Source organism: Ranitomeya imitator, chromosome 4 (assembly GCF_032444005.1).
Source record: "Ranitomeya imitator isolate aRanImi1 chromosome 4, aRanImi1.pri, whole genome shotgun sequence".
Lineage (NCBI taxonomy): Eukaryota > Metazoa > Chordata > Amphibia > Anura > Dendrobatidae > Ranitomeya > Ranitomeya imitator.
In genome coordinates, this window is record NC_091285.1 from 34,410,550 (window position 1) to 34,423,043 (window position 12,494).

General features: G+C 46.7%; 1 protein-coding gene across 1 annotated transcript in view; it reads left to right on the forward strand.

The window, feature by feature from the left end:
* Positions 1-4,024, forward strand: part of GEMIN5 (gem nuclear organelle associated protein 5) — a 42,683-nt gene extending 38,659 nt beyond the window's left edge. The window contains exon 29 of the mRNA XM_069763508.1: positions 607-4,024. Within this exon, the coding sequence (XP_069619609.1) occupies positions 607-795 (189 nt within the window). The 3' untranslated portion in view covers positions 796-4,024. The remainder of the gene's footprint in view (positions 1-606) is intronic.
* The last annotated feature ends 8,470 nt before the right edge of the window (positions 4,025-12,494 follow it).

Sequence of the window (12,494 nt, forward strand, 5' to 3'; positions counted from 1 at the left end):
TGCATGGGGGCCCACCGGAGGATCCTCCTGTTCTCCTGTGGGCCAGTCCGAGCCTTGTCATCAATATTAGATGGGGGGGGACCAATACCCTGTACCCACAGATGAGGTTTTTTTCAGCTCTGACAGTATATCGTAACCATTACTGAAAATTGCACCCCTGCTCTCGTTCACTTCGGCACTACCTGGGAACTGATGTGCCTGGTGCTGCAGCTAATTCCTACACACTTGAATGGAGCTCTGGCTGTAGCATGAGGCGAGGCCGAACGTACAGGAGCACCCCAAGGGTTGGCGTTAAAGGGTTCTGGTGATCACGTCGGACCCCTACAATAACCCATTAATCGATCTTAATAAATTCTGGTAAACCATTTTACGTTGTGAATATGGGGTCAGCCTAAGTAAAGAGCAGTGTTTGCCCCCTTCTAAATCATTGCAAGTAATATACCGAGTCAGGGCATTTGGCTTTATCTGGGGGTCTTTTGCTCTGAGTCTTGTCCTGTATTATACAGCCACCCATTCATCGGACAGTAAGTTGGCAGCCATACTACGTCTCCGCAGGGCTTGAATACATGACCCTAGATAACGGCCGGTGTCGTTATATTCCCGCAGGTGCTGCCATTCCCCGATGTCCTGGAGAGCTGCCTGGTCATACTTCACCTTCCATCTTCTAAGAAGACCCCATCTGTGCACGGACAAGCGATGAGTCTCCTGCAGCTGCACGGCTCCAGGTCACCGGACCACCAGAAAGTAGCCAGCAAATTGATATCATCATTACAAGGGCCGCAGCTTAAAGACTAAGCTTAGGACTTGGCTTATTGCTGCTCCCAGGCCTGCAATAACCAGTGCACTAGTGCCGGCATCCATCAGCTGCCTTTGCTTCTCCTAGAAGCTGCATACTATAGTCATCCATCCGCTCTGTGCATCTGGGTTATGGACTATGCTCTCCGCACTGGAATGGTCTAACCGAGGCCTTAAGATGCATGGAATATGCTGCACTGTAGCTTTAAGGGCCACTCCGTATAACAGCAGTGATGTCCTTCAATGCCAAGGATCCCTTGCACCATCATTCCCATGAATCTATCATTTAAAGTGCACTCATCATACATATTGCAACTTTTCTTGCATTTTTTTCTTTTTTTGATAAATGGATGTATTTTTGGCTAAAAAATAATCTTTGCAATTGGGCTTTAGTACAAATTTTGCCTTCTATTATAGCCTCTCGTGTGACATTTTCTATTGCTGGTTGAAAATGAGCTGAGTGAGAATCTGTCAGTGAGTTCTGACGGGAGAGTTGACTTTATTCTGAGCTCCTCTCAGCTAAATTATGGCCAAATGAACATTGTCCTAAACATTGTGGTAAAAAAAATCAGCTGAGAGAAGTTCAGAAGAAGATCGATGAGCTTCCTTCTGAACCAGCTCGCTGACAGATTCTCAGTCAACTCACTGCAACCAGTAATGATAATAGGCTATAGAAGGTAGACAGAGCAAAATTTTTCAAGAAACCATACCGACGGGAAGTTTAAGTTTTAGGAACCTCTGTCCTTTACACGTAAACTTAATACATGGCTATAAGTCATAATTTAATGAGTAACCAATGTGAAAATAAGCAACTTTGTAATATATCTCATCAATGAAATGCGCTTTTCTCCTCCTGGACTGATCATTCATTCTCAATTCAGAGGTAAAATCCGTATTCCGTGTTACTGAAATAGATGAGGACAGTTGGAGCTCATAAGAGTCTATGGAGGGAGGAGTCAGAGGCGCAGTAGAACTTTATGAGCACCAACTGTCATCTCCTTCCTAAGTAATGGGAAAGTGTTCACTAAAGACACATTTTACCTGTTAATTGAGAATGAAATATCTGTTCAAAATCTAAGTTTCTTATTTTCACTATTGACTTGTGCGAAAAAATGAAAAGGAAAGCTACTCTTTAATATTTGGGGGACACTGGACCACTGCTGCCACTAGCAGCCTGCTGTACCCTTATGGCTACTTTTAACATTAGGCTGTGGTGTACACATTGTTCTCTGAATGATCAGGAACAGATCCCATAAAGCGAGGATGGACGATGCTATTAATGTAAAGGGATTGAGGATATTGCCATCTTGTACATTTAAATGCCATATATGTATAGTAGATGCCACCTGTTGGACTGGCATCTGTCTTAAGTGGCGAGCTTGTCGGGCCCCAGTTATTATCAGAGGGGATGTGGTCAGAATAATAGCAGGGGGCTCTGACAAGCTTGCCACTATCAGTGGGGGTGTGGTCAGAATAATAGCAGGGGGCTCTGACAAGCTCGCCACTATCAGTGGGGGTGTGGTCAAAATAATAGCAGGGGCTTTGACAAGTTCGCCACTCTCAGTTGGGGGTGTGGTTAGAATAGTGGGGGCTCTGACAAGCTTGCCCCTATGAGTGGGGGTGTGGTCAGAAAAATAGCGGGAGTTCTGACAAGTTCGCCACTATCAGTGGGGGTGTGGTCAGAATAATAGCTGGAGTTCTGACAAGTTCGCCACTATCGGTGGGGGTGTGGTCAGAATAATAGCAGGGGGCTCTGACAAGCTTGCCACTATCAGTGGGGGTGTGGTCAGAATAATAGCAGGAGTTCTGACAAGTTCGCCACTATCAGTGGGGGTGTGGTCAGAATAATAGCTGGAGTTCTGACAAGTTCGCCCCTATCAGTGGGGGTGTGGTCAGAATAATAGCAGGAGTTCTGACAAGTTCGCCACTATCGGTGGGGGTGTGGTCAGAATAATAGCAGGGGGCTCTGACAAGCTTGCCACTATCAGTGGGGGTGTGGTCAGAATAATAGCAGGAGTTCTGACAAGTTCGCCACTATCAGTGGGGGTGTGGTCAGAATAATAGCAGGAGTTCTGACAAGTTCGCCACTATCGGTGGGGGTGTGGTTAGAATAGCGGGGGCTCTGACATGCTCGCCCCTATCGGTGGCGGTGTGGTCAGAATAATAGGGGCGAGCTTGTCAGAACTCCCGTTATCAGTGGGGGTGTGGTCAGAATGACTTTGTATAGGAAATCTGCCACCTCTCCACTGATTGGGCCCCGTTCTCAGGAAAGATACAGATCACCTTGGTGAGATTTCCATCTACTACTGCAGGTCCTGCTCGGGCTCGCTGCTCCACCCCGATTTTGATGACAGGCTGCAGCGGTGACATCGTGACTACGATGCAGTCGCTGTGCTTAGCAGACATCAAAGACTGAATTTAAGCAACGGTCTCGACAAAAAACCGACTGCCTCCACGGTGTGCTACCCTGACCCAGATGCTGTAATGGGCAGCTTTTACAGCCTGACAGACATGGGAGAAACATCTGCTGTAAATTGATAAGACGCGTTTCACCACAGCTTATGATGGCCTGAAACGCGTCCTATTGATTGATTGAATTAAAGACCAATTCACATGAGCACCCGGGACCTTACTGAAATCCAACAGAGCGATTGTAACTCTTATCTGTCTTTGTGTGGTCTGATTTATAACCACATCAAAGTTGAAATGGGAAGGGAAACAAAGATCCCATAAAAGCAAAATGGTCGGCAATAGCGCAATACAAGCCCTTAAAATTTGTAACGGAACCCAATTTTGAAAATTATTTTTAGCCCCAAAGACATACATTTAAATAAAAAGTATTAAACAAAATGGTTGTGGTCAACCCCTTTAACACCAATGTGGCCGTTTTACTAGAGGCTACGTGTACTGTTCATTCCTAATGTTTCAGAGCAATGCGGCTGTTTTACTTTTGATATTCAGAGGACGATGCGGATATCGATCACAGCTTGGAAAAATATAAATGCACATTGCATTCATTACTGAAGAAATTGTCCTAGGGGGCAAAAAGTATTCTGGTCAGTCACGTGGGCCATGTCCTCCCTGTACCTGTGTGTACCGGGGCATGTGGCCAATATATTCATGGAAATGACACTGTGACCTAATTGTACTATATGTTGTATGTACACATTTTTACTGTCATGCCAAGGAAGACTTGCATTTTCTTTTTCTCAAATATCAAAAAGTTTAAGTTGTTGCTGTTTGTCATCAATTATGTGGTTATAAATCGATTTATGGAGAGTTCGGGTGCATACAAATCGGTCACAATCAGCCAAACAGTTGCCAGTAGCTTAACAAACGAGCAAAAAATGCTCATTCGTCCAATAGGTGGCGATAGTTTCTCCACTGCCTTTCTGAAGAGGCTATTTGCATATTTAAATTCCTAGAGGAGCATTCCATGGCCTATAAGTCTCCTTACACCAGCTTGGTACTCTCCACAAGGAGAAATGTTGCCCCTTAGACATCCAGAGGCTTCTCATAAAGCCAAATATGATCTCCTGCTTTGCATTGATGAGTGGTAAACACCTGAAACACATCTGAAAATGGAGCTTTTGATTTAGCTTTTTTTTAGCTTAATTCATGGAACAAGGCTTTTTAAAGGGTGGATACTGATTTTTAGGATTGCTACATCCAATGAGAGGTGCTAGAGTTGAAATACTCTTCTTCTCTGAAGATGCTCAGGTGAAATTACTTTTAAGCTCGTTTACAAATAACTGTTATCGGCAGCACTTCATCGTATGTAAATAGGACATGCTGCCAAGAACAATGGCAGCATATGTGCAGATAATGAATTATTTCCAATCATTCAGTATGTGTAAGAAATGTGGTCTGCCTTTTCTAAAATAGGCTATTAAAAGACCAAAGATTGGCAAACATGTTCCCATCTAATGTCGTACATCAGCTAGTAGAAGGGCATCAGTACCCGACAAATGGACAGGGCCATGAAAGGGCGTCAGTACTCGAGAGATGGACAGAAGGGCATCAGTACACGAGAGATGGACAGCAGTAGAAGGGCATCCGTACACGAGAGATGGACAGAAGTTGAAGAGCATCAGTACACGAGAGATGGACAGCAGTAGAAGGGCATCCGTACACGAGAGATGGACAGAAGGGCATCAGTACACGAGAGATGGACAGCAGTAGAAGGGCATCAGTACACGAGAGATGGACAGGAGTAGAAGGGCATCCGTACACGAGAGATGGACAGCAGTAGAAGGGCATCCGTACACGAGAGATGGACAGAAGGGCATCAGTACACGAGAGATGGACAGCAGTAGAAGGGCATCCGTACACGAGAGATGGACAGAAGTTGAAGAGCATCAGTACACGAGAGATGGACAGCAGTAGAAGGGCATCCGTACACGAGAGATGGACAGAAGGGCATCAGTACACGAGAGATGGACAGCAGTAGAAGGGCATCAGTACACGAGAGATGGACAGAGCAGTGGAAGGGCACTAGTACACGAGAGATGGACAGAAGTAGAAGGGCATCAGTACACGAGAGATGGACAGAAGTAGAAGGGCATCAGTACACGAGAGATGGACAGAAGTAGAAGGGCATCAGTACACGAGAGATGGACATAGCAGTGGAAGGGCACTAGTACACGAGAGATGGACAGAAGTAGAAGGGCATCAGTACACGAGAGATGGACAGAAGTAGAAGGGCATCAGTACACGAGAGATGAACAGAAGTAGAAGGGCATCAGTACACGAGAGATGGACAGAAGTAGAAGGGCATCAGTACACGAGAGATGGACAGAAGTAGAAGGGCATCAGTACACGAGAGATGGACAGCAGTAGAAGGGCATCCGTACACGAGAGATGGACAGAAGGGCATCAGTACACGAGAGATGGACAGCAGTAGAAGGGCATCAGTACACGAGAGATGGACAGCAGTAGAAGGGCATCAGTACACGAGAGATGGACATAGCAGTGGAAGGGCACTAGTACACGAGAGATGGACAGAAGTAGAAGGGCATCAGTACACGAGAGATGGACAGAAGTAGAAGGGCATCAGTACACGAGAGATGGACAGAAGTAGAAGGGCATCAGTACACGAGAGATGGACAGAAGTAGAAGGGCATCAGTACACGAGAGATGGACAGAAGTAGAAGGGCATCAGTACACGAGAGATGGACAGAACAGTGGAGGGGCATCAGTACACGAGATAGACAGCAGTAGAAGGGCATCAGTACACGAGAGATGGACAGCAGAAGGGCATCAGTACACGAGAGATGGACAGCAGTAGAAGGGCATCAGTACACGAGAGATGGACAGCAGTAGAAGGGCATCAGTACACGAGAGATGGACAGCAGTAGAAGGGCATCAGTACACGAGAGATGGACAGAGCAGTAGAAGGGCACCTGTACATAAGAGGTGGACAGAGCCATAGAAGGGTGTCAAGCAAGCAGTTCTTCCTTGAACAGAAAGACTCCATGATGATAACATGTCCCTGACATCCTATGCTCACAGCCCAACTTTGCGTGGCTTGATTGGCAGGTTTCTTCTAAAGGCACCATTCTCTTCCCAGCTCACAGCATGAAAAAGGTAGCAGCCTTACAAATCTGGGTTGCGGAAGCTTGGTGGCGAACAGCCCAGGAGGCCCCCAGCGTCCGAGTGGAGTGAGCCCTCGCTCCTGGAGGGGGATGTTTTGTCTTCGAGACAATAAGCCTCCAGGATCCAGCGGGCAATAGTAGAGTTGGAGGCTGGGAGTCCCTCAGTAATGACTAACGAGTCTGATCGTCTGAAGGATGCTGTCCTTGAGAGGTAGGAGCACAGTGCTCTGACTAGAGCCAGGCTGTGGAGAGACCTTTGCAGGTGGTGGACAGGCAGAAAGATGGAAGGACAATATCCTCATTGATATGGAAACGGGAAACCACCTTAGGAAGGAAGGAGGGCACTGGATGAAGAACCACTTTATCCTTGTGAAAGACAAGAAAAGGGGAACGGCGCGATACAGCCACTAATTCAGAGACCCATCTAATGAAAGTGATTGCAACTAAAAAGGCAACCTTCCTGGAGAGAAGGGAGTATGAGATATCCTGAAAGGGCTAGAAGGGGGATCCTTGAAGAACGGACAAAACAAGGTTAAGGTCCCACAGATCCATGGGGGGACGATATGGTGGCACTAGCCGAGCAACACCCTGATGGAAGGTCCTGACTTTAGGCGAGATGCCAAACTTCGTTGGAACAGGATTGAGAGTGCTGAGACCTGGCCCTTGAGGGTACTAAGACAAAACAAAATAGTCCTGACTCTAAAAATGCCAAAATAGATGGAAAAGGATATTTGAGCTGTGTGTCTGTCTTCACACCAGCAAAAAAAAAAAAGGCCTTCAGGGATCGATGATAAAATACGTGAAGACTAAAGTTACCGTCACATTAAGCGACGCTGCAGCGATCCAGACAACGATCCCAATCGCTGCAGCGTCGCTGTGTGGTCGCTGGAGAGCTGTCACACAGACAGCTCTCCAGCGACCAACGATGCCGGTCCCCTGGTAACCAGGGTAAACATCGGGTTACTAAGCGCAGGGCCGCGCTTAGTAACCCGATGTTTACCCTGGTTACCAGCGTAAACGTAAAAAAAAAAAAAACACTACATACTTACATTCCGGTGCTGTGCTTCTCTGCACTGACTGTGAGCACCAGCCGGAAAGCACAGCGGTGACGTCACCGCTGTGCTCTGCTTTCCGGCTGGCCGGCGCTCTCAGTGCAGAGAAGCAGAGCGCCGGGGACAGACACCGGAATATAAGTATGTAGTGTTTGGTTTTTTTTTACTTTTACGCTGGTAACCAGGGTAAACATCGGGTTACTAAGCGCGGCCCTGCGCTTAGTAACCCGATGTTTACCCTGGTTACCAGTGAAGACATCGCTGAATCGGCGTCACACACGCCGATTCAACAATGTCTGCAGGAGGTCCAGCGACTAAATAAAGTTCTGGACTTTCTGCTCCGACCAACGATGGCACAGCAGCATCCAGATCGCTGCTGCCTGTCAAACTCAACGATATCGCTAGCCAGGACGCTGCAACGTCACGGATCGCTAGCGATATCGTTCAGTGTGACGGTACCTTTAGGTTTCCTCGCTTTGATTAGTCTCAATGACCTGGGAAAATGCCTGGTACGCAGTTAGTCAACTTGCTTTCATACGTTCTGTGGAAACTCCCATACCGACCAGACCTATTCTCTCAGGGTCCCCTCTTCCACTAGAATTTGCGGTCTCTCAATGGCATGACCATTGAAGCCGAAGTCCTGAGGAAGGTAGGCTTCTTTCTAGGCCAGTCCGGGGCCACCATAATTGGAACTCTTTCCACCTTGATCTTAATGAGTCTAGGAATCAGGGGAACAGGTGGAAAAAGGAATGGAAGTTGAACTTAAGACCATGGAATGACCAGGGACTCATTACCGCTCGCCAGGGGTTGTGAGACCTGGCCACGAACTGAGGTACCTTGCGATTCATCCGATACACCATCAGTTCGACATCGGGAACACCCCAGCTATGGCAGGTCTGTTTGAACACCGATGGGTTGAGGGACCATTCGACCGAGGAGAGAACCTGACGACTTAGGAAGTCGGCAGCCCAGTTGTCAACGTCTGTAATGTGGACTGCTGAGATTGCTGGCATTTTCTGTTTGACCCAGACCAGAGTCCGTGAGAACTCCTAGCATGACAAAATGGCTGTGTGTCCTGCCCTGGTGGTTTATGTATGCGCCGGCGATGGCATTGTTGGATTGAATTCGGACTGGTCGGTCCCACAGAAGGTCCTGCCAGTGGAGAAGAGCAAGGTAAATGGCTCTGATTTCCAGCAGATTGATGGGAAGGGAGGCTTCCCATGTATTTCAGCAACCCTGGACTGTGTGATGAAGGAAGACCCCTTGCCACCTGAGGAGACTGGCGTTCATCATAACAACGTGCCTGCTGAGAGGTAGGAATGATTTCGATTTCCGAATGGAGGAGAGAGTCCACCATACCAGAGACTGACTCACAAGGAGAGACAGAAGTATCAAGGGAGGAAGTAATTTTGTCTCAAACTGACAGAAGTGCCAGCTGAAGGAAAGGAGGATGGAACAACCGCTTCCATCGCGGTACTCATCCTCTGGGAGAACTTTGGCACGGGTGGTATCAAACAACATGCCTACGAGAACTATCTGTGAGGATTTAGCTTTGTTGATTATTCAGACTAGGCAATCAAGAGAATTTGGGACCAGTCCTGGAAGGACGGGGCCCTTGATCAGCAGGTCGTCCAGGTAGGAAATGACTACAATTCCTTTGGAATGAAGAATGGCCATGACGGTCGCAATAAACTTCGTGAACGCTCTGGGAGCAGTGGCCAGAGCGAAGGGGAGGGGAAATGAGTTGATAGTGCTCCCCCGCCGCAAAAATCAGAAACGTCTGATATGTCAAGCAAATCGTAATGTGTAAATATGCATCCTGAAAGTCCACTGAACAGAGGAACTCCCCGGGCTCCATGGAGGCAATCACTGAGCGGAGGGATTCCATCTGGACATGGCGATGGTGCACCTGCCTGTTTAGAAGCTTGAGGTCCAGGATCAGACGGAGTGAGCCATCCTTTTTTGGAACCACTAAAAGGTTGGAATAGAAATCAGAGAAGCGTTCCTGTGAATGAACGGATATGATGACTCCTGTCCGGAGGAGTCGATCGCTTTGAAGAAGCCATGAACCTGAGATACAAATCTTGGAGGACACGACCTGAAAAACAGTTGGCGTGGGAGAGAAGAAAATTCTATCCTGTAACCTGTGGAAACAATCTCCCTGAATCAGGCGTCGTCGACTAAGGAGAGCCACGCCTCTCAGTAGAGTAGAAGACGACCACCTACCCTGAAAGGATTCCAAGGTGGGGGTGATCTATCAGGCCAAGGGAGAACCTATTAGATTGGGCACTGGAGGATCTGGCAGAACAGCCCTTGGAGCACCATGCAGAGGCTGCTTTGAAGGACACTTCCTGGTGTCTCGCTGAGGGAAAGTCCTGGAGGAGAATTGACAAAAGGGCCGAGTGTGAAGAGAACGTTTACGTATTGGCTGGGGAAGGGAGGTACTCTTACCCCCAGTGCCGTCCGCAATGAGCTGATCCAGCTTAGACCCAATAAGACGTGAGCCCTGAAAAGGAAGATTGGTAAGAGACTTTTTGTATGTAGAATCCACATTCCAGGCTTTGAGGCAGAGCATCCTGCGTCTGGCTACAATATTGCTGGCAAAACAGGCCAAACATCTGGCAGTGTCAAGGGACGCAGCAAGCAATTATTTACCTGCATGAGCTATCTGATCTGCAATGTCAGCAAGGTCTTCTGGTGAGGCTGTTGATAAAAATGCCCTGCCAAAGCTTTGTTCAGTTGGAAACCAACTTGGCTACCCATGTGGAAGCAAAAGTGGGGCAGAGAGAAGAGCCAGCAGCCTCAAAGGCAGACTTGGAGAGGGCTTCAATCTGTCTGATAGTGGAGTCCTTGAGGGAAGCATAGTCTGCAAGGGATAGGACCATCATAGCAGACAGGAGAGAGACTAGTGGGTACAGAGCTGGGGCTTCTGTTTGCTGAGGAAATCGGGACCAAAGGGATATAGAATATTTCCTCCTGCCTTGGAAGCACTTTTCTGGGTGCTCCCACTGTTTGGCAAAAAATCGCCTCAAACTCCTTGATTGGCAAAGACCCCAAGGAGGGAATTTAGCCTTTTTGATTAAGTCAGAGTGGTCTGGAGGGAAACTCTCCTCATCCTTAATATTGAGGGCCTGATTGACGGCCAATATAAGACTGTATACCATGTCCTGGAGTTCAGAAGATTGGTCTGCGTCAAGGTCAGGATCAGACTGGGAATCGAGATCAGACCCAGGGTCCCTTTTTAGGAAGGAGGAATGGGAAACCGAGGACATCCTGGATGATGTGAAGGAAGAAGGGAACCAGAGGAGGAACTGGAATGTGTCCGCTTACCCTTGATCTGCCATGTTAAAGATGACAAATAGGAACCTGTGATTAGTTTGGAGGAACGATCTGAACGCCAGAGGCAGCTGAAAGCTTAAGCAAGTGTTCAGGGGCCGGTACCAGGGACTGGGATATCTTGCTAAGGTCAGATACTGATTGCGAAATAGCAATGGCCCACTCAGGGGGAGGTGTGCTAGCAGCCCAGGTGTCAGGGGTGGGAGGCTTCTGCAGGGCCTGCATGGTGGAAGGACTGCAGTCCAGGGAGCAGGCCAAGGCCTGACCTATGGGCCACTACTTCTTGCAGAGGGCAAAGGCTTAGGCCTCTTTCACACTTCCGTCGGTACGGGTCTGTCGCAATGCATCAGGCCGAAGTACCAACGGACGTTGTGAAAGTTTTGCACGACGTGGGCAGCAGATGTAGTTTTTCGACGCATCCGCTGCCCATTCTGCAGTCTGGGGAGGAGGGAGCAGAGTTTCAGCCATACGTGCACGGTTGAAAATGGCGGATGCGACAGACAAAAAAAAACCATTCACTTGAACTTTTTTTTGTGATGACAGTCCATCAAAACACGACGGATCCAACGCACGACAGACAAGACATGTGGCCATCCGTCGCCAAGGCTATGGGCAAAAAACGCATCCTGCAAGCACATTTGCAGGATCCGTTTTTTGCCCAAAACAATGGATTGTGACGGAAGTGTGAAAGAGGCCTTAGTGAATAGTGGTGTGGGAGGGATGGAAGCGCAACTCTCTGGGTCTGTGCATATGTAGGGCCAGTGCCTCCTTGGGGCTGAGACAGAATTGTGAGGAGGGCTAAGCCTAGATGGAATAAAAATAGACTGGACAGAGCTTAAGTTAAAACCAAGCCCACCATTGTTTTTCTTGTGAAATTCTCCATAAGTTTGATGTGTCACATGACCCTCTTCCCATTGGGAAAAAAAAAAGTTAGACCCAAAATGGCCAACTTCAAAATGGCCACCAGGGTCACCACCCATCTTGAAAAGTTTCCCCCCTTCCATATACTAATGTGCCACAACCAGGAAGTTAATATCACCAACCGTTGCAATTTTATTTAGGTGTATCCATATACATGGCCCACCTTGTATTTAGTAATTGTAGCTTTTGTTTTTTTACCATTTTTGATAAAAAAACAAAAACAAAGAGACAATGAAATAAAAAAAAAATAAAAAAATAATTTTAAGTAAAAATAAAGTGAAATCAAAGTAAAAATAAAAATTAAAGCTGTAACTAAAATTGCTATTTTAAAATTATTTTCACTTTTATTACAATTTTGTAAAGTAAAAATAAAATTAAAATAATTTAAAGGCAACAGACAAAATAGCATCTTTTCCTTCAATTTTGAAACCAACTAGAAAAAAAAAAAATGTAATTACTGACCTCTGATTTAATAGTATAGTTAAAGTTTGGGGTGGAAAGCTGTTTCTACATTGGGAGAATCAAGAATCCAAAAGGAACTTATAAATTTAGTCTCTGCTGCACAAATTCTCTCTACTAAAAAAAAAAAAAACCAAAATGAAATATCTTTATTTTACAAGTTTAAAAACATAAATAAATATTTACACGCGTCTTAAACTCCAGCTTACAATAATTGAGACGGATTACAAAGTCCGCTGGGTTTAAAAACCGCGAGACTTACAAGGGAACGTTGTGGATTTTTTTTTTTTCCAATGCTTTCAGTTATTTATTACATATTCTTTATTTTACAGGGTGA